Source organism: Lagopus leucura, unplaced genomic scaffold (genome assembly GCF_019238085.1).
Source record: "Lagopus leucura isolate 7727_CA_CO unplaced genomic scaffold, USGS_WTPT01 Super-Scaffold_100033, whole genome shotgun sequence".
Classification (NCBI taxonomy): Eukaryota; Metazoa; Chordata; class Aves; order Galliformes; family Phasianidae; genus Lagopus; species Lagopus leucura.
In genome coordinates this window covers 4,089,187-4,110,859 of record NW_024962282.1, presented here as the reverse complement: position 1 = coordinate 4,110,859, position 21,673 = coordinate 4,089,187, and the positions used below count along the sequence as shown (strand labels likewise).

At 37.1% G+C, this 21,673-nt stretch overlaps 1 protein-coding gene across 2 annotated transcripts in view; it reads left to right on the top strand.

Annotated features, from left to right (window-relative positions):
- Positions 1-21,673, top strand: part of GALNT18 (polypeptide N-acetylgalactosaminyltransferase 18) — a 208,817-nt gene that overhangs the window by 156,678 nt on the left and 30,466 nt on the right. For both annotated transcript variants that reach the window (XM_042882083.1, XM_042882084.1), the window contains 3 exons: positions 4,376-4,561; positions 7,542-7,679; positions 11,930-12,025. In XM_042882083.1, coding sequence (XP_042738017.1) covers positions 4,376-4,561; positions 7,542-7,679; positions 11,930-12,025 — 420 coding nt within the window. The remainder of the gene's footprint in view (positions 1-4,375; positions 4,562-7,541; positions 7,680-11,929; positions 12,026-21,673) is intronic.

The window sequence follows — 21,673 nt, the reverse complement described above, 5'->3', positions numbered from 1 at the left end:
TACACCAACCGGAGCAGAAAACAAAGAAAATCTTCCAAAGGAAAGCTAGCTTTCTGCATTGCTGAGGCTTCAGCAATGATATTAAGAGTATTTCCACAGAAATGCAGTCCATTGCATTTTGTTTTTGTTTGTTTGTTTGTTTGTTTGTTTTTTAAGGAAAAAGCGCACAATTTTGCCAGGACTTTGTCTTAAGGCAAAGCTGAGCCCCCGTGGTGTAGTTTGAAAACTGGTGCTTTTACAGAATGAAATGTGGATTGCCATTTACTGTATCAAGATGATAAAGTGTATATGTGTGTTTAGAAATTTACAGGATATTGAGACTATTGCCAACAGTTTCTTGATACCAAAGGTAAATGATCTTTGGGGCAACAGGAAAAAGTGCTACGTTTCTTTTTTAATCATTTAGGAAATTCAAGCTTCTTCCTACCAGTTTCTTTATGAATGGGTTTGTCATTAAGTATGTTACTGACTGCAGGGACATAACGCTCAGAGGCAAAATGTTTTACTTCAAACCATTGCCTATTGTAAAACAAACCAAAAAGTCGTAAAAACTCTTTTATGTTTAGACTTTCTACTAAAGTCAATGATGCTAATTTGTAAAATAAATAAACACATAAAAGCCAAAGTACAATAATTTTAAACCTTTATTTATAGGCGTTACATAAAATAACAGTGCTGGAGAATTGAAAAGGTGCTATTCAGTATGCTTAAAGCTTGAATACTAATTAGATTAATACTAATAAGTATTATTTAATACTAATAAGGTTATTAATGGCAGCAAAAGAAAAGTTGTGGAATTCACAGAAAAAATGTGTGAAGGTGTGAGAGATAGACCCCTCAGTTTCCATTCTTATTTCTTAACTTTAACAACAATCTTGTCTACAAGAATTTCATTAGATGAAATCTCACCACTATAAAAGGCTTTGTTCTGAACTGTCTTGAAGAAAATATATTTCTTAATACTAAAATATTTTTTTAAATTAAAAATTGTCTTTTGCCAAAAGATGTTGGTTCAAATCAATTAATTAATTAATAAACCCTGAGCTTGCAGCTTTTGTTGTAAGATTTATACCTTTTCTGAATGTCTTGAAAAGTCTTCCATTCTTTGGATGGTTTCAACCATGTGTAATGTTCCCAGCTATTGTGTTGTAGCCACAAGAAAAGGAGAATGGAGATAGGAATGGTGAGACTGAATTGAGCAGTTGGTCTTAGCGAAGAAAGAATGAATTAATTGTTGTTCTTGGCCTAACTGCAAGAGATTTCCTTATTATGAATATAACTGGGGAAGAACAAAGAGAAACTAATACTTTCTGCAGCAGTCAGTTATTCCTGTGATAGTGTTTAGTACTGATATATCCTGCTTGTTATAGTGTTTATTATTTAGCATAGTAGGGTCAGCTAACCTCTGTGATCTTGTGCACATTTTGAAGAGCTGAAAATCCAGAGTCTATTGAGTATCATGCTATTTGGAAACCCACTTTGATGACTCCCTACGTTTCTTTGCAGCGGGTCTCTCTCAAAGTACAATGAAGCATTTGGACTAAAAATGTTTATCACCATACTGTAATGCTATGGGCAAAAAGAGCCTATGGGTGAGAAAAATACTATGGCTTGTCCTTAACTATCAGAGCAAGTCAGGATTTGTGCTTTTTTGCCTTTATAGAGTACTGCATCTCCTTTCGCTCTCCTAGAATTCTGCAAGGCTTTGTAGCCTACATCTGGGGCAGCACTACTTGCCTACTGCTGTGAAAAACTGCAACCACTGTCCACACTGTAACTTATCATTCCCATATTGTCAGATCACATTTGTTACTCATGTTCTCCTCTATTAAAAAAAAATAAAATCATTAATTACAGGATTTATCGTCATATATACAAACTATTAGCATATACAGCTAGTCCAATTTTGCTGTATGCTAATGACATTTCATGGTTTGCAGGAGGTTTTTGGTCAGAAATAATGCAATTTGTTTTTGAAGTTGTTTAGTGCAACCTATCTGTTCAGCCAGCAGCTGTATTGACAGCTTGTTCTTAGCATTAAGTTTTTAAGTGAATTCATGGTTCTTGTAGAGCAATAAGTTAGTCTTTGAAAATGGAACAAAGGCTGAAGTTGTCTGAGACAAAGAGGTGGCTGCTACGTTAGATTAATTGGATTTTATTCAGGTACTGGGTAAAATCTTATTTACAAATGGTATGAAAGGCTTGGTCATTTCAGGATGTTTTTGAAAACATCTATTGCTTCATTATAAAGTCAAATTAGATTCTACTAATTACTGAATTAATACTGAAGTTACAGATGAATGCACTTTTCAAATTTTTATTTCAGACCCTATTTCAGCTTCTTATAGACAGAATTTTTGACATAGTTTGTTGCTGAGATGGCATTTAGATATAACTCCAACTATCCCACAAAAGATTTGCTGTTAATATGCTGGATTTAGAGTAATACTATCCCTAGTTACAGTGAGCAAAGACTAGGCAGAGTAGGCAGGGCATGTGGTACGTGAATTGCCTCGTGCTATGCAAAGTTTATTACCATCTTTACATCTTTCTGGTCTTCTATTAAACTGCTTTAAACAGTATACAGTGAATAACTCTGAAACAATTTATAGTTGTGCGTCAGTGTTGTACTGAGAAATGGCTTGGATTGAAAGCAGATATTGAGTGAGTGAAGACTAATGATACTTCTCATTTAATCTTTGCAGGGAATTATAGCTGAACCAGTTAGAATTAAACCCTTGAGAACTAGTATTTTGTTAGCTTGTTAAACTGATTTGCTAATTTTGATTGAAAATTAGAAAGAACACAAGTGCTATTTCCAGATTATTTATTCCTGTGCCAAATTGATTGCCTATTTCATTTTAAGTATTTATGAACATCTCAATTTCATTCTGCTGTTGGTAGTGTTTATATTTATTTACTCTTACAGTTTTCCAAGATCTGGACACAGACATGTCACAGTCATCTCAGTTCCCTTCCTGACTGTGCCATAGGTCTATGAGATATCTCATCTTCCAGAGCACTTTGAAAACCAAGGCTCTATCTCTTCTCTCAGCATATGCTGACTGCAATTAGGCACCAGTTCAGAAAAGGCTTTGTACGCATTCTGAATCCATGCCACATTTTTTGGTCTGGGGAGCTGCCAAATGCCTAAATGCTGTATTCAAGCCAGATGTCTAAATATATAAAATGAATGACTGAACAAAGCACCTCCTTAGTAAAGCATATGCCTATAGGACAGACACACCTGATGGGTATGAGACCAGCTCCAGAACATGATCTGCCAGCTCAAATCCCTGGCGGCTGAGAGACAGGCAGAATAATGTATATTCCTGAATGGGCTGTACAGGGGAGGAGCACCTTCATTCTCATTTTTTGCTTTCTTGTTATAGACCACCAAGCCTCAGGAATCTCTCCTAGCGGTAAAGGCAAACACTTTTTAGAGGAGCATGCTTGTTTCTGGAATGCTGATATACTTGTTCAGGAGCAGGATCAGATGATTTGAGTACATAAATGTTTTTTTCCTGACCAGCATACACTAGTCAATTAAGAATGGGCTACCTTGATCTTGTTAGCAAATTTACATATTATGAGATACATAGCAAAAAATATTTGTAAAATGTTCCAACTACATCACTGACTGTTAAGGCTGCATACATTTCCTCGTTAGCTGAAAGAACAGAGAAAGGAGATTAGAAATGAATGCAATACAGATGTTTAATGTACACTTGTTCAACTGTGATACTGGTCAAAACTGGAAAACACATTGGAGTGGGTATATTAACCTACATCACAAATGTATTATCATTTGTAAGGTAATGTTTGTTGAAATTGTTCATAAAGCATTTTCATTAGACTTCCTAGTCTTTGACAGTCCTCCTCAAAAGAAATAAGCATGGCCTATTTATAATTATTTAATATTTATATTTATAGTCTTCCCAGACCTTGAAACTTTGGTGATCTTAAGAACTTCCCTGGCATAGTTTCCCTGTAATGTAAGGTTGGCTAGCCCCAGATTCTGAATGGTGCATGCGTGCACTGAGTCTGTGCATAATCTAAGAGAAATGCCTGCAAGGCACTAAAACGTGAGCCCAGACACTATTATATGTGGGTGCATTATAAATAATTGTCTTGAAGATAACTTAATTCATCCAAGAAAACTGTGATGAGGGGCTACTTACAGCTAATTCTGTTGGAAGTTTAAGTAGTGATAATTATCTCCTCCACAACTGCGTAAAACAACAACAAATAAGTCCTGAGCTGTTATTCCCAGTAACAGTAACAAGCATAGAGTGAAATAATTTCAGTAAGTTTTCTAAAGGACAGCAGTGGTGTAGGGGACCTCTTGCTAGCAGAGTGCCTTTTCTCTTCCTAGGTGTGGCAGTGTGGAGGAAGCGTTGAGGTTCTGCCTTGCTCCAGGATTGCTCACATTGAAAGAGCACATAAACCATACACAGAAGATCTAACTGCTCACGTTCGGAGAAATGCACTGAGGGTGGCTGAAGTCTGGATGGATGAATTTAAGAGCCATGTCTATATGGCATGGAATGTACCCCAAGAGGTGAGTCACAAAGACGTGTGTTTGCAAGCTTTGTCTTTACAGCCTTTGAGTTTTGGTTCCTACTGTGTGTTTTGATTTTATTCTAGGATTTCTTTGTATGCGTGTAAGTCTTATGTCTAGGCATAAAATAGAATAGCATATATACTGACATATATGTGTAAATATGTATGTAGCCGTGTCTTCTAGAATTAATTACTTTATCCTTAAAAACTAATTCGTTGTCAACCTCACTGATGAGTGTGCATGGAGATTTTAACCTAATAGTTGCAGAAATGTGAAAAGAGAAGCATCAAATCTGTGTTACACATCTTACTTTGAATTTGTCTTCAGTAAGAGAAAGACAAAACTCTGTCAGATTTTTAAGGTAGTACTACCAAGGGGCAAGCAATTTTAACATCTACATACAAATGTGTATCAAAATTGTTATTATTACTTGTTAATTTGAAGAGTCTAGTCAGTACCAACATATCAGAAAGTCCATTGCAATAAATTTCAAAACAAAGACACATGGCTACATATTTTTTAAACATATTCTGGAACATGTCTTGACAGCCGAAATAAGCCTGTAAAGCATGAGTTTGCTCACCACTTAGAAATTGCTACAGGAGACAATAGACTAGGTCAAATTCAGGTATCAGACTGGGTGCTAATATTTCTGCTTAATCTTTGTTTGCTCTAAGATTACACTGAAAGTGAAATACAGAAGTGAAAATCTTCTATACAAACATAGCTCCAGTTTAGGCAAAAAGGTGCATCTCACTGTGAGAGACGTGTGGAGAGGACAGGCAGATGGCATGGCTAAATACTGTGGATAACTCTAGGAGTGATTCCCTACCTGGAAGCAGATGAAACTGTGCTTGGTTATGGACTCAGTAGGTAATTGAAATGAATTCAGCTTTAACAGTCGTGATTTTTCATGAAATATCTTATTCCAAGATGTTAGCTACAGGGCCTGTTTGGTTTTCTGTTTTTGTTTTTCTCATGGAAGAATTCCTAGATCTGTGAAAGCCCTGCAGTCAAATTTTTCCAAGGATTTTAATCCTTGAAAGTTTACAATGATAATAAAAATGAATTTGACTTGACAGTGTGCTATGACTGCCCTCTTGGGAGCCCTGTGTGTGATTCTGAAGTACTGAAGGGTTCTAATGCAGATCTCAGATAGCGTGGTGATTTCTACATTGTAACTGCTTAGATAAATTGATTCGGAAAAGCACTTATAAAAACCCCAAGGAGAGATTGTTCAAGTGTCAGAAGACAGCTATGCATGAGTCTTCTGCTTAGTTATATTTTTTTTTCCCTTTTCCTGCTGTTACATTGAAGGAATACACTCAGTTGTTCTTGGTAATAAAGCCAGTATGCCATGTGCAAGCTCTTTTTCTTTTCCAGCTGCATGGAAGGATGTGATTACAGAAGCCCCAGATGCTCTTTATTTCCTCGTACAATAAACTGAAGAAACGAGCATTGGTGCATGCAGAGTTGCATGAGGAAGAAGCAGAGATGCAATGGACCAGTTTAGTGCCTGATCCTAGGAAGCCAGAAGTGTCAGAAGTTGCATGTCTGTAGCCATGTGCCTGTTTCCTCCTCTCCCTCATACAAGTGGCAGATATACTGGCAAGTATAGCCAGCATAGTGCATGGAATAGGATTTGTGCATGGGATCAGTTTTACAGCACTCTGCAGCATGTTGCTCTGTTTAGTCACTTGCTAGAGGCAGAAAAAAATAGTAGATTAAGGAGTAGTTTCCATGAAGTTCTCTGAAGGATGCTGGGTTTGAGGGGAGAGGAATCATTATCCCCTATAATATTTATTCCAAATCTTGGTTTCCTATTTATTCCTATTATACTAAAATTATACTTTGCTAATGTGAAAACCAATGTCATGTTAGTTTGAAAATGCTTCTGTAGCAAAACCTAATTTTTTCAAATTAGTGTTCACTCAATGCAATAAGAAGTCTTTAGCAGCTCAGAAAGCTTGGTACTTGTAAGGATATGTTATTGATATGTGACCAAGGTCATCCAGTGATCCCAATGTTTGTTTTTTTAAATCATATCAGTAGCTAACAAAAGCTTCAGGATATTTATGGCCATTAGAGTTTGTTGCTTAAGTAGAAATATTGTAAGATTTCCCTAAAGTGAAAGTTTATTTATCCTGTGGTTTTTGTTTTGAGGCAAAAGTGATGGAGAACAATGTAGAGCAAAATGTCTTGCATTACTTTCAGTCAAATAGCAGCCATGGATTTGCACTTAGTTCCCTCTCTGAAATTTTCTGTTGCATGATTTTAATGTGATGATGTATTGATTTTTACATACAGGGACTTTGTGACATTCACATCTTATGATCTACTAAGAAGTATGTCACATGAAATTAGTTAGCTAGAAATGTAAAGGAGAATAGAAGTTAAGGGAGAGAACATTCTGTAATTGCTTTTAACAAAAATATCAAGTTTTCTTCTTATATTACCATAGAAATTTAGTAAGTGATATTTCACAAAGGTGAGCTGCTCTTCTCTGCTTCTTCCTCTGCTTCTTCTTCTGGTCTTCGCAGTGAAGCAATAAACTCAGACTTCAGAAATGGCCAGAAAGTGTAATATACTAATGATTAGGCCACAGTGGGACATCAGCAGTAAGGTTGTTTCCAGGGCAGCTTGCTACCAACTGCCAATTACTTTTGGATTTGGAAAGTGCCAGGAAATTAGAAAACAACAGTTGTATTTATTGGAAGCTAGGTGTAAACCCCACTGAAGTCATTAGGAGTATTTCCACTGACCAGAGCAGACTTGTAAAAGACCTCACCATGGTGACCTAAATCATACTTACTAGGGGCATTTACAGAGTGTGTGGGTAACAGAAGCAATTCATGACCAAAGGCTGGTAATCATCATAGGTCATAGTAATCTTTGCAGTGGGTTGTCAAAATATACAGAAAAAAATTGTATTGTAATGCGTTGTCTGCTTTTTTTCTGCCTTTTGTTTTATGTACAGGACTCTGGAATTGATATTGGTGATATTTCAGAGAGGAAGGCCCTGAGGAAGAAGCTTCAGTGCAAGACTTTTAGGTGGTATCTTGTCAGTGTGTACCCAGAAATGAGAATGTATTCAGATACTGTCGCCTATGGGGTGGTAAGAACCTTGTTTACATTTCCTGTTTTAAAAAGGTGGGAGGTGGAATTGAGTAATAGTAGAAGTAATTCATGAAGAAAATGCCTGGCTCCAAGTAAAAGAACCAGATGAACTTGGAAGTCGCTACTTAAATAATTTCTTAGGCTGGTTAGTTGACAGAGGCTGCTGCTCCACTGTAGCTCATGCTGAGATATTCTGTACATTGTTGTCTTCCTTGTTTTTTGTTTGTTTGTTTGTTTAATGGCTCACAATCCACTCGATATTGAAGGCATGATTTTTTAAACATGCTGGAGATGTCAGTAAGAAGGTGTGCAATCAGCAGGTGAATTAGCAAAGCAGGCTCTACTGCAGGCTCCTTAATATTGTAGTCAGAGCCTTAAATGTCTGTATCTTGGAATTATCATTGTCATTACTTGTGTGACAGTAGTACCCTTGCCGGTGTTGAAATCGTGTTTGAGTTGCAGTGTGCTAATTAAAGCAGAGACAATTCTTACTCCTAGAAAACCTGCAATATGAATAGGACAGGTGTACATGACATGGAAGATGAGCACAGAAAGTTAATACAGGTGCATAATAAGCAAGTAGAGCAAGGATGTCCTTTTCACATTCTCTATTCAGTGTAATATTCACAAAAATTCATTCCTATGAATTAAATTTGGTGTTTTTTTTTTTAATGTTAATTTGTTTTGTGTGGAAGTTCTAGATAGGAAATGTAACTCTTAGTACTTACATTACATACAAATGAAAGATTTTAAGACATTCCTTCACAAAAAGAAGTCCCTTGAGAGCCCACAAGAGCAGCTGCTCTTTTATAGCAAATGAAGTGATTATGTGCCCCACGAAGTTCAGTGATGCCTTTGATGATCAATTGAAATAATGCTGGCTTTTCACACAGTCTGAAGATAACAGAAAAACAGTTCCAGCAACAATTTAGGTCATTGTTAAATGCATGAGATAATGGTTACCTTCCAAAATAGCTCAGAACAATGTCAAAATCAGATTTCTCTGCAAGGAACCTGTTCCACAGTCTGTATGGAGTTACCCTCAGCAGTACTATGATCAATAGATGGTGGCCTAAGGAGGAAGAAGCATAGCTGCTGATAGATGTGTGGATCTGCTTATGGCGTGGAATAGCTAAGGTACTTGTTGCAGAGTCTAAGAATTAATTCAGCAGCATCTATATCAAAATGGAAGTCAGCAAGTAGGCACTATATGATCTTATATTCTGCTGAGATTTTTTCATCAGCCTTTGAACGTTCTTTGCTGGCAATATGCAAACCAAAAAGAATCAGGAGAGTTCATTACAGAAGTACTGAACTCACTGGTCAGCAGAAAATGAATATTTAGGTACTGTATAATGATGCACACGGTCCAGCTTTCTGTCTGCAATCCATCAGCATCCTCATCAACTAAATACAATATGAGGAGTAGGCTGGATTTCATTATTTGTCTTATCACAAATGAAATAGTGGGCAGCTGTGGCAATGTATTGGTATAGATAGAGTGTTTTATGAAATACACTGCAGTTTTATGAAACACTGTATAAAATAAAAAAATGCAATCCCCAAATCTTTATAATAAAAGAGTTGCTTACATCGCTCATCTTCCTTCATGTCTGCTTTCCTGCTTTTACCACATCTTATCATGGAGGAGTGATATTTCCAAGCAAGTCAGCTGCTCTGCTTGCTGATACCCATCAGTGCTTCTGTTCATGAGCTGTCTTAATCTTTTTGTTGAATTAATGGTATTTCCATTAGTTTTAAAATGCTGATAAGCTACGAAAGCCATCTGAATGGGCATTGCTTGATCATCTGGAATAAAAAAAATTAAAATGGTGACATTTTCCTCTTGTGTTACTCAAAAAACACTGAAATCAGGTATCACAGTATACTAGCATGATATTAGGCTATATATGCAGTAGGTGATTATGCCAAATATGATACGACAGAATTATGCGCAGAAAGCCTTAGATATCTACACTTTATATACAGCCTTTCGTTTAAAAACATTGTAGGATGGCTTTGATTGGTGATTTTTATTTTTATTTTTTTTTAATGATGCACATGTATTGGTTATCTTCAACTATTTCACATGAAACATCCATTGGATACCAGTTCCAGAGCTCACAGAAATAGTTATGCGGGGCATTTCCAGAAAGTCAACAGCGTACTTTGTCTGTAGAGGAAAGTGATTTGTTTGCTCTAAGCATGTAGATTTGTCTCCTTGTTATTTCAGAGGTTAAGATTAGATTTTGGGAAATTGAAACTCCCAGAGCCCATTTTCTTGCTAGATTGTGCAGATCTGACAAAATTAGAAAAAATCTAAAACTTCTTTTGTCAGGAAAACAATAAAATACAATGTTGCTGCTGAAATAATGGCTTGACAATCAAAGGTAAGAGGATTTATGAGTTCTGCAATACCCTCACAGTTAGTAAAAAATAATGTCAGTGGAGCCAAAAGCTAGTGTATTTTGCATAAGGCTGGTTCCTTGATTCTAGCATTGTGTTTGAAATAATTTTGCAAATACCGAGTTTCAGTAGCCTATCTGTTTACTGTAAGGCTGTAAGTTTAAAAGGGAGCAGATGGCAATAATGACTAATGATTTATGGATTTTTTTTCTCTTTCCCTCACAATGGATTGGTGATCTGGTTATATTTTGCCATATAATTACAATTAAACCTTGGTAATCTAAAACCACATTGCAGAAGTTTATTTTGGGTTTCGACACAGCCATCAGATTTTGGAAGGGGATGGTTCCTAAGAGTCTTGTGACTTTGTACACCTCCCATTAGATCAGGTTGTCAGTAGCCCCATTCAAGCTGGCCTTGAGCACCTGCAGGGATGGGGAATAACTCCAGGCGAGGCCTCACCAGGAGCAGGGGCAGATCCCTCTGGATCTGCTGGTTGCATTTGTTTTTATGCAGCCCAGGATACAGCTGGCTTTCTATGCAGCAAGCGCACCTGCTGCCAACTCATGTCCAGTTTTTCATCCACCAACACCTCCAAGACCTTCTCCTCAGAGCTGCTCTACATCTATTCATCTTTCAGTCTGATGTTTGCAGCTTCCCAACCCACGTGCAGGACCTTGCACTTGGCCTTGTTGAAATTCTTGGGGTTCGCATGGTATGGTTGACTGTTCAGCAGTTCCCATGGTCTTTCTCTCTACTGTTTTGAAAAATGGGTGTGATATTTCCCTTTTTCCAGTCACTTTTTGATCCCAAATGCCTATTTTGTCTTTAATATTAATATTTATTGTCTGTTACTGAAGTTAGTATGTTCAGAGTTAAGATCTGGAATTCTTTGGAAGATGAATTTACATTGTTAAATGTATTCACTGACTAACTTAAGTCTCTGACTTGTCCACGGCTCTTACATACTAGTACACTTCTAGATTTACTTTCTAAGCATATCAAGTTGTTTTTCTCAAAGGAGATCCTTGTACATAGCTGGCAGCACTGCTCGTTTAGTCTCAGACTCCATCAGACAATTTCTTTGTGTTCTCTGAACCTCTCTTATAGCAGTGTACATCTTTTTATGTGCCTATGGGTTTACAACCCACATCTCTGGCATCACAGACTAGAGAGACCTTTTAGCTATCTGTGCTCATTAATTTGGCACTTATCTTACAGAAAATTGTGTCTCAGCATTGTCGAGATAATATATAGGGACTAGTAGTTTGCAGTCCTTTCATAGCTGGATTGCTGTAGGTAGGTTAGCCCTGAGTAAAGAAGCCCTAGTGCATACCAATTGGCCAGTAGTCTCTAATCGTCAGCAGAAGGGGATATTTGAATTATTTCCAGAAATCAGAAGACACTCCCGAGATATTCTAAAAAGCAGTTTTATTAGTCTGTTTAAAACTATGGCTATACACCTCAGTTACCTGCACGCTGGTTTAAAAAAAGAAATAAAAAGTCTCAGTATACAGGGTATACCTTAAGAAGAACACTTAATATTTACGTATTTATATAGAGACTTTATATAAAGAATTTTTCTCTATATAGATAATTGCTCTCTGAAGGCTTTTTGATGCTCCCTGAAATATTGTGAAACATTATTGAAATTAGAAGTGTTAGACAATCTACAAGGAAATACTTAGTCCAGGTGCTTTTTCTTTAAAGAGTTTCACTTCAACTATATTTACTTTTGCATATTACAAATACATACAATTTTATTTCAAAGAAAATAATGCAATCATAGCACTTTTTTTTTCTGGTCTTATGTCTTGCTTGATCTCTTTTTGTTTGTTTTAGTTGCAGAATTCCTTGAAAAATGATTTGTGCCTTGATCAAGGACCAGACACAGAGAATATCCCAATCATGTATATCTGCCATGGAATGACACCACAGGTTAGTTTGTTTCATGATGTCATACGTTGCTGCTGCTTTTTCTAGAGTGTGTAAGAAGAGCCATCTTGTACCTGCCATGGTCTTCCTGTGAAAGTACCTCCTTTATTCCCTTCAGTGTCTCTTTTACAGGAGTCTAGAATATTAATTCTGCTCTAAGTTGAGAATCTATTAGCGCTTTGAAAAAGAAGTTTGTTTATTCATTTTGAAAGAATTTAAGAAATAGGAGAGTCAGCACTGACCTGTATTTGTTGGTAAACAAATCATTCATTTCTTTAACTGCGTATTGTATGAATGAAACAATGCATTTTAAAGTACTTTATGTGCATCCATGAGCACATTCATAATTTATTTATACGTTATCTGAAGTGATTTTTTCTCTTGATACTAGATGATCTCATAGGTCGTTTCCAACCTTGTGATTCTATGATTCTGTATATTTACCATCTCATTTTCATAAATCTGAAATTCAGACAACTTCTTCACACTATAGAGCTGTGTCAAAAACCAGACCCCATTCTTGTCAAATCTCTTCTTTAGAAGTTCCTTCTCTGTTGTTGTCCTTTTATTCTTCCTGGTAAGCTGGAGAGATCCCAGATGACTGGAGACTTGCCAACGTGACTTATGGACAGGGTCTATAAGAAAGGTTGTAAGGAGGATCTGGGGAAACACAAGTCTGTCAGCCTGACCTCAGTGCCAGGAAAGGTTATGGAACAGATCATCTTGAGTGCAATCTCACAGTACATGCAGTCAAACAGGTGATCAGGTCCAACTGCTATGTGTTCATAAAAGGCAGGTCCAACCTGACCTTCTGTGACCAACTGGCCCACCTGGTGGATGAGGGAAAGGCTATTGACATAACCTACCTAGCCTTCAGCAAAGCCTCTCTCCCACAGCATTCTCCTGAGAAAGTTGGCAACCCGTGGCTTGGACAGGTACATCCTTTGCTGGGTAAAGAACAAGTTAGAATGTCAGGCCCAGAGAGTGATGGTGGAGTGGTGTTAAATCCAGCTTGTGACTGGCCCCAGCTGGTTCTCCAGGGGTTGGTATTGGGGCGCATCCTGCTTAATATCTTGATTGCTTATCTGTATGAGGGGATTGTGTGCACCGTCAGTATGTTTGCAGAGAACATCAAGCTGGGGGGAAATGTCAGTCTGTCTGAAGGTAGGAAGGCCCTACAGAGTGAACTGGTCAGGCTGGAACAATTAACTAATTCTAATATGCTCTGAATTCTTTCTGTTGTCTTGCACAACAGTTGTACTTAATATCTTAGAAAACGGAAGGTTAAAGATACGGCATCTCCCCAACCAGCCAAGTGTCTGGGCATAGGTAGAAGCTTTTCTAGGCGAATATGACAGTAAAAATAACATTTTGTATGGTCTAAAACATGCTTGTCAAAGATGGAAATACAAATTATATAACTCTGGAAAGTAATATAAGCAAAAATGACACATTTGTGAAGAAAACATTTGTGAGAGTGATTGAAGACTCAGAATTGCCTCCAGTTTGAATCATTTTTTGCTCCAACTGCCTTTTATAATCATTTTCTCTAAAGGACCCTTATTGTACTTCACTTAAATAATGTGGTTTTACCCTTGGAATTGTTAGTTATGTGATTTGACTATACAGTAAATAAATCATCCTAGCATTTCAGATATAAACACAGGACAAAAAATAATCTTTTTTCCTGTACCTGGATATCCTGGTGAGCTGAAAACGTGAATTTGATGAAATGCAGATGAATTCTGTCCTTTCTTGCCAAGTTACACATGCTGTAATTGTGTTTTGTAATGACTTCCTTCACTAAGGACCTTTAATATTGATCCTCAGTGGCATCATGCTTGAGTAAATTATGAATTATGAGGACAGAAATATTTGAACATCCAATCCATCAGACTCATGCACTGCATGGACTGTGTCTTATTTGTCACATAGTTATGAAGTAAACACTGTTTGCCTTCAGCATGCTTTTAAGGTAGTCCTTAGGGTAAGCTAAGGAGTTGTGTAATTTTACCCAGAAGCCAGAGCCATTTTTCTTCATTTTCTTGGCGTATCATCTGTGATAACAACATACCATAGGCATATTTGCGAAATCCAATTGGAAAATTTAATTACAGCTAAGAGGCAAACAATAATAGCAACAAAGAGTCACTTTAGTTAGACTTAGTATTCACTAGATCAAGAACTAGCTTTGAAAGTCAGCTGAAGGTCTGTGTAAGTGAGATGGTGGCTAATAATTGACAGAGAAGGGGGCAAGGGAAAATGTTTTGTTGGTTTTTTTTCATAGTTGCAAAATTAATTATCTACTTCCTACTATTGTGTATTTAACTACTTTATAAGGAATGAAAATAAAAGTAATCCATTATAAGCAACCCACGTTGCAAGCAAGATCAGTGTAATCAGTGGGAACTTTGTAAGAGAAGCGCAGTCTTTCTCTATGTGAGGGATTATGGTATTAATAAGGATAGCTCTAACAAAAACTATATTGCATGCTTTTAAGAGATTTCCATTGCACGTATAGAATTTCTTGTTTAAGCAGAGCTGCAGCTATTTGCATTTCCACTAGCATATTGGAAATATTTGAAAAAATATTTTGTTTTATCTTAGTGAACCAGCTAGTGAATGCAAAAGATACTGGTAAGATGCTAGCTTTATTCTAATAGTGGCAAAATGCTTTATAAAGGGAATTATTTTGCCCACCTAGCAGTTTTTATGGAACACATCAGTTAAAAATGCTGAGTATCATGAGTCAAGGCTTTGATGAAACCATTACTAGCTCTGGTGCAAAACTTTGCTGTTGCAGCTCTATCACTTGCTGCTTAAAGAGCTAGCATGTGCTGCTAGCATGCAGAACTTTGCACAGCTGCACTTAAATGTGCCTTACCATATCTCCCTGCCAAGATCTATTTCCACCTTTGCTGTTTAAGCTGCTGTAAGCAGTAACTTCCTTTTCTTTCCTCTGCCTTCTTTCAAATGTTTATGTACTCTTATTTGTGTGGGGAAAAGGTTAGATGAGGTATTTGACATCAAGTAATAGTTATGGAATTGTATGTGTGGCTGCTGTTTGTTTCTAGCATGTTTCATACAAGAAAGAAATCACCAAAGTCATCAGTGAAGAAGAAAAGTATCGGCACACCTAATGTTGAAGCCCATACTCCATCTGTTGCAGACAGTACTGAGAATATAGTTGTATAATCAATGAATGTACCTATGTTACAATTATGAAATATACAAGAGAGTTTGGCTACACAGTTATTATACCAAAAGAGAATAGATAGAGTGCTCACCCATATTCTGGGCTCATTATGAAACTCCAGAGGAGGGATCTCCAGAAGAGATCCTTCCCCACTGGCAGTCAGCTCATGAATGGGTGTAGGAGAGGTGCAGCCAGGCTCCATCCCTTCCAGTAGCACAGGAGAATTGCCTTCACCTGTGCTCCTGTGGCTGACCCCTTGCTTGCCTCAGGTGCTCACCTGAGGTTCAGGCCATGACTCAGCAGTTCCCATACAATAGTAATACAGTGAAAAGCAATAGTTAAAATAGATTCCCACTACTCTTGCATGAGAACAGCTCGGAGGTAAAGCATAGCGACCCACAGTTGTACTTGGCCAAAGAAGGTACAATGGAGATATCTGCAGGGATGTGAGGATGAAACTCCCCTTTCATATGATGATAGAGGAAAGCAGGAGAAAACTGGGAGGTGGACTGACTATAAGAAAAAAGGTGAGAGGAGAGAAATGTAAAGGAAGAAGTTGGAAGACAGAGCAAAAGTTTTGGCAGAACAGTACAAAACATAAAGTACATGTGAGGTGTTGGGGATTTTTTTCTTCTTAAGTGGTTCATGAATGAAAGCATTTAGGTACTCTCTTAATGCTTGAACTGGAAGGAGCAAAGCCACTGTCAGTAACATGTTCAGACCTTAGAGATGTCCATTTCCAGCAGTGCCCCAGTTTTGCACGGAAAAGATGATTGCTTGAAGCTGCAGAAAGTACATGCCCCAGGCTTCAGTGAATTGTCTTCCTAATTCTGGGACCTGCCTGAACCTGAATGTATGGTGCTGTCTAAGATCACTGTTTAGTCAGGCCTGTAATCTTAAAGGCAGACTGATGACAGTGTGTCACATGCATTAAATCTACTCCTGAGTGTTTGGAAGCTTCTTTGCTGTACACGAAACACCACATTATTATAGCCTTTATAACTGTTGTGTAATAAACAAGTACCATCAGCCAATGAATTGGTATTTTAGGAGCAGATTTACCTTGAAAAGTGCTTGTGATTGAAGGGAAAATGGGCAGTTCCATGTCTTCCCTTGTTCAATTTCTTCTGGCTCATATCTTTCTCAGCTGGTAAGCAGTTAAATCAGGAAGCTCATCCAAGGATGTGAAAGTCAGCATAAAATACATTCTGAAGAATTGAAGGTAAGGGCCAGTGTCAGAAGACTAGATTTGAAGAATTACTAGAAAAAAAATGCAGGTGAGAAGGGACATCAGTTCATATCCTTTCATACTCTTGCAAGAGATTGCAGAACTGACACTCAGAAACCAATGACTACAGCCCTATCCAGTGTGAATTATTGCTTCTCCACTGAAGGGGAAGGAAAGGAAGCCATGACAATAAGCAGAGCTGCACCAGCTGACACTGTATGAGGCTCTGACCTGAAACCTTAATGTTGTATTCTAAGCACAGCATGTGAAGTACTGGAAGCTGCAATTACAAGAATTCTCTTGAACTTCTAAAAGCTCTTTGTATGATTTATGAGTGCTTGTTTTTAAATGTTATTCAGGTATGTATTCATAAAAAAATATTTTTTCTTCAGTGTACTTTTTTAGTGTGGTGAGTGTTTGTAGACAGATACTTGTTAATTCGTTTACTAAAATACATAGGACTAAAAATGACTGTCAGTGAAACAGTGAACAGTTATCAGTTCAATTTGCAAATCCCAGAAAAAATCAATTCATCAAATAATTACTTAATCAATTAATCAAATAATTTAGGTTTCTTGGCAAATATGTTGGGGTCAGTTTATTTTCAGAGAATACTGTAGGGATCTCTAGAGTAAAACTAATGTGATCTTCAGGTTATTGAGATGCTACAAATATAAGCATCTCAAAATTAAGTTTTCTTGGAACCTTAATTGTAATAATTCACTTCCAGTGTGAAAAATTTTCCTGACATTTCTGTGTGTAATGAAATTCACGTTGTGCTAAGAACACTGCGAAAATAAACACATGCTTTGTCAGAATGGGCATTAAGAGAATTTGGACACAGAAACAATAGCCTTGCCTTCTTAGGGGAGTGGATTTCCATGTATCTGAAGTACTCTGACCAAGATTATATACCATGTTGTAACGGGAAGTTAATTGATAAAATGTGATTATATCCTTCAGTACAATTCAGACTTCCCCTGACGCCTCTCCATTTACTTTAAAAAAATTATATCACAAAAGTCCTGAGTACTGCCCCTGATTTTCCCTGGTAGTTTCAGTTCTGCTGCCAACAGTGCACCACAATATACTGCTGTCATAAGTAGTTTTGTATAAAGGAATTTCTGTTTTTAAGAGCAGCACATAGCTGTGATGATTCAGATTCTTAGCTGGGTTATGGATGAATATATGTTCATTTTCTCCTACAGCCAGAAATTTGTTTCAAAACATAATAATTATTTTAGATCCCAAATACATTCTTAGAAACGAGTAGGATCAAGTTTTTGAGTGTGTAAAGCATGTAAGTGCTGCGTATCAGGGCTCTGTGCAAGGAAGTCATTGAGCAGAAGGCCCCGCATCTAGCAGCTTCCAATACTGGCACGTTTTTGTGGTTGTCAGGGAATAATTCCAAACAGAACAGAGCCTGCTGAACTGAATCAATGACTGACCCTCCAAACTTGAAAAATCACTGCCCTGAAGATGAGATGTCTATAATGAACACTTTGAAGGAGGCTTTACTAAGAAGTAAAAAAGCAGCACAGCAGCTGTTTTAACAGCTGTCGGTCACTCACAAATGGGATTGCTGTTTATGTTTGTCTTCGAGGTAAATGTTAGGCATATTCAACATCTGTGTACAAGGCAGTCAATCTCACATTTGCTCTTTAGAACACCCTTTCTTTTTAAGGACCCACTAACATGATGGTTTGAATTTAGCAATTATGTGATTTGCGATAATTCTTTTATAGTGTGGAAGTACAGAAACTGAACAGTGCAAACCTTCCAATTATGTCTTGGCCCAAATATTTTGTGATGAAAAGTCACACTGTGTGGCAGAGAGAATAGCTCTTTCTTCATACAGGCGAAGTGAGCACCTCAGTGTTTATACTAAGTGGCTTCATCAAGAGAGTGGCAGCTTAGCTGGTCCGCCTGGTTCTTACAGGAGGGCATGCAGCAGGCTACAGTGTGCTCACACTGTGCTTGGCACTATGTTAAGCCCTGTATGCTTTGTAGTGCGGCCAGTTGATGTTCGTACAGCTGCACATCCTTTTTCCCTGCTGTCTCATATGTTCCTGTGTAGAACTCTGTGCTTCTCTTAACAAACTGCCTGATTCTGAAACAGTGCAATGTTAGTTAGGCTCACTGTTCTCCTTTCATCTGTTCACTAAGTCTTGAGGAAAGAGCTGGGCACTAACTTCATGCACAGGTGATGTGCTTTCTGGGAGCAGAGGTATTTGCACAGTAAACATTCCTGGAATAGAATAGCTAAGATTTAATCTGGGTTTTTTCAGTTCAGTAAAAATACGAGTAATAGAAGATAAAATGACTCATGGAGTCAGTGAAACTGCCAGCAAGGATGATTATAAGCATTTATGAATTCAAATTTTTGTTTTAAATATATTCTGTAGAGGGCCTAATTGCTATGGCAATTAATGTTTTATATAAGGTATTCCTGCAGAGTAGTTTATTGAGGCTATTTAAATTTCTCATAATTTCTTTCAGTTCATAAATCCTGATTTTGATCAGAATAAAGTTAATAGAAACTATGACCTTGATGGAAGCAGAATTTGGTGCTAGTCCTCTGCAGTTATTCTGATGTATGCCTGAGGAGTTAAGTCCAGCAAACGCTTTTTCAATGCTGTTACCTCTTTAGACTGTGCGGCAGGTACATCAGCTCGCTAGCTGTGTGGATATTCTATAGAATTTGGAATGGGTAGGATTTCCTGTTTTAGTCATGTATTTCTAAGTTTAATTATGGAAAAAATTCTCAATATTCAATTCTAGTTTTGGAGCAAAATTTATACTGAACTATCGCCATTAGTAAAGTATTTCTGTACTTTCTGTGGTTTGATTCAAGAGGCTTAATGTTGATACAGGTAACATGACCAGTTACCAGACTTCTGTGTCACTTATGTCATTCAAATGTGGTGTCTACTTCCATGTAGTGGAGGTTCTCTTAAAATTGAAGAGAGAGCTTTGTGTGTGGTAAAGACCAGTGGTGTTGCACTTTTGGCTTGTGAACTACGTGCATGGCTCTGATAACTACATCAATTGTCTGAGTGGATAGATTGTATTTTTCAGCTGACCACAGATAGTTATGATAGTGGGACTAGAGACTAAACCTGTATTCATTTTATTAATTTATCAGATATAATGAATGAATGGCATTCCCCATTCACAGAGTAAAAGACACTTTTCAGAAGAGTGAGCACAAGGGATCCTCCTGCAGGTTTCAGACATAGTCTAGATGAGGTTATTTTCTGTGCTCAGCTTCGGTGATTGAAAACCAAAACAAAGAAATAACAGGTGTAGAACTGGGTCAAAGGAAATATCTTCTGCATCCCTCACTTTGGAAATAAATGAATGCATAATTCTGTTTTTTCTTTTCTTTTTTTTATTATGTAGTGTAAAATATTGTGCTTGTCTATACGAATTGAGATAACTTATCAGTTGGAATTGAAAGTCCAACTATAGTGAAATGAAATATTTGAAAAATGTTCCTTTTTTCTAATAGTAGCATTGATTTTCTTAATTTGGGGTCTACAGCATTTCTATAAACTATAAGAAATGCTTTTGTTTTGAAGAAAAAAAGATTTCATAGAGTGGACTAGAAATAGAAGGTATAAAGATGCTTTTGAAATCTATATTCTTACCTAGTCTATGGGATTCTCTGTTGAGTGTGATTGTGTATAAAGAAGAAAGAAAATACTACACTAGATCTGTGAACTGAAAGCAGTCACCTGTTTTGAAGTAGTAATCTTGACATTCATGTTTCCAGAACAGAAAAAAAAGCAAGGATTCAAAAAGTAGTTCAATTCTTTTGAGTTAAATGAATACTTAAGATGAGAAAGAAGAACTAAGAAATCAAATTCCTTGAAAACCTACAGCCAAAAAGGCTTTAAGGCAACAGAGGTCTTTTAAAATTAAAATTAGCTAAGTGATAAGCATTTTTTGATTGAGAAATAACTGCTTCTTTTGCACAGGTGGAAGCAACAGAAAAGTCAAAGCTAACTTGGCAAGTGCCACAGATGATTTGTTTGAAAAAATCAAATGGAACTCAGGGCTACAACATATCGCAGGAATAACAACAGTTATCCAGAATATGTTGTATCTGTTCAGTCCTCCACTCTTCAAAAGAAGGGAAATGACAATCTGAGAAAAAGAAAAAGGATTCTTCTAATCCAGCTGTACTAATTAATGTTTTATAGCAGAGTACTGATACAATTTTATGTATGTTACAAGGTGTGCTTAAAAGATACAGACACATAAGTTGCTCTTTAATGGGAGGAAACACTGCAGACGCTGATCAGAAGTAATGTCAGAAAACATGATCAAAATGTTCTGTTAGCAAGCTAAGTAGAGAAGGAAGATTTCTGCAGAGGCAATAGAAATTTCAGCTGGCAAAAATTCTGATGTAATTTACCTAGACATGATAAACTTAGCTTTCATCACATTATTGCAGAAAAGAATAATTCATCATGTCAGCAAAAGATAGTACTAAGCAACCTTGTAAGTACCCAGGGGAACATGAAGAATACTAGTGCATGAAAAGTGCAGGTTGAATGAATTTGCACTTCTGTTGCTCCATGCAGTTTACAAATCTGGTGGTTCTTTTCAGCTTTTTGGTTTTGCTTTGGTTTGGTGTTTTTTTTTTTTTTTTAAGAAATATTGGTTCATTGATATTACTGTACCATTTGAAGATTACTCATGGAATTTGTAAAATACTTTATGCAGCATTTTCACTTAGTGTTTGCATATTACCACGATCTTGCATATTTTCTGCACTGTTTTAATTTTTATGTTAAGCCCTGGTGTTATCTTCTTCATCTTGAATTCCATTGCCTTTCTTTATGATTAAATCCTAGTTTAGCATTGTTGATACAAGACGAGGAACATACAGCTACTGCCTCTATAGTTTGGCTGGAAACAATTTATTCAAAATTTTTTACAAGGTGAGGCTGATTCAGGAGGAGAAGTTGAGTGCAATGTTGAAGGAGTTGTCTTTCAGGCTACTTAAGGTCTTCTTTTGGCATCTTTGCATTTTGTTGAAATTCATCACTGAATTGAATCACTGAAAAACTGTAATCGTGATTGCTTGTGCTTGTGGTGGTTGCACTAAGAACTTTCCTCTCTAGTTTACTTTTTCAATACTAGTTGATTAGAATGTCCATAGTAAGAAAAAACTGCACTGAAAATGTCATTGAAACAAACTGTTGTGAGCAGATGTAGT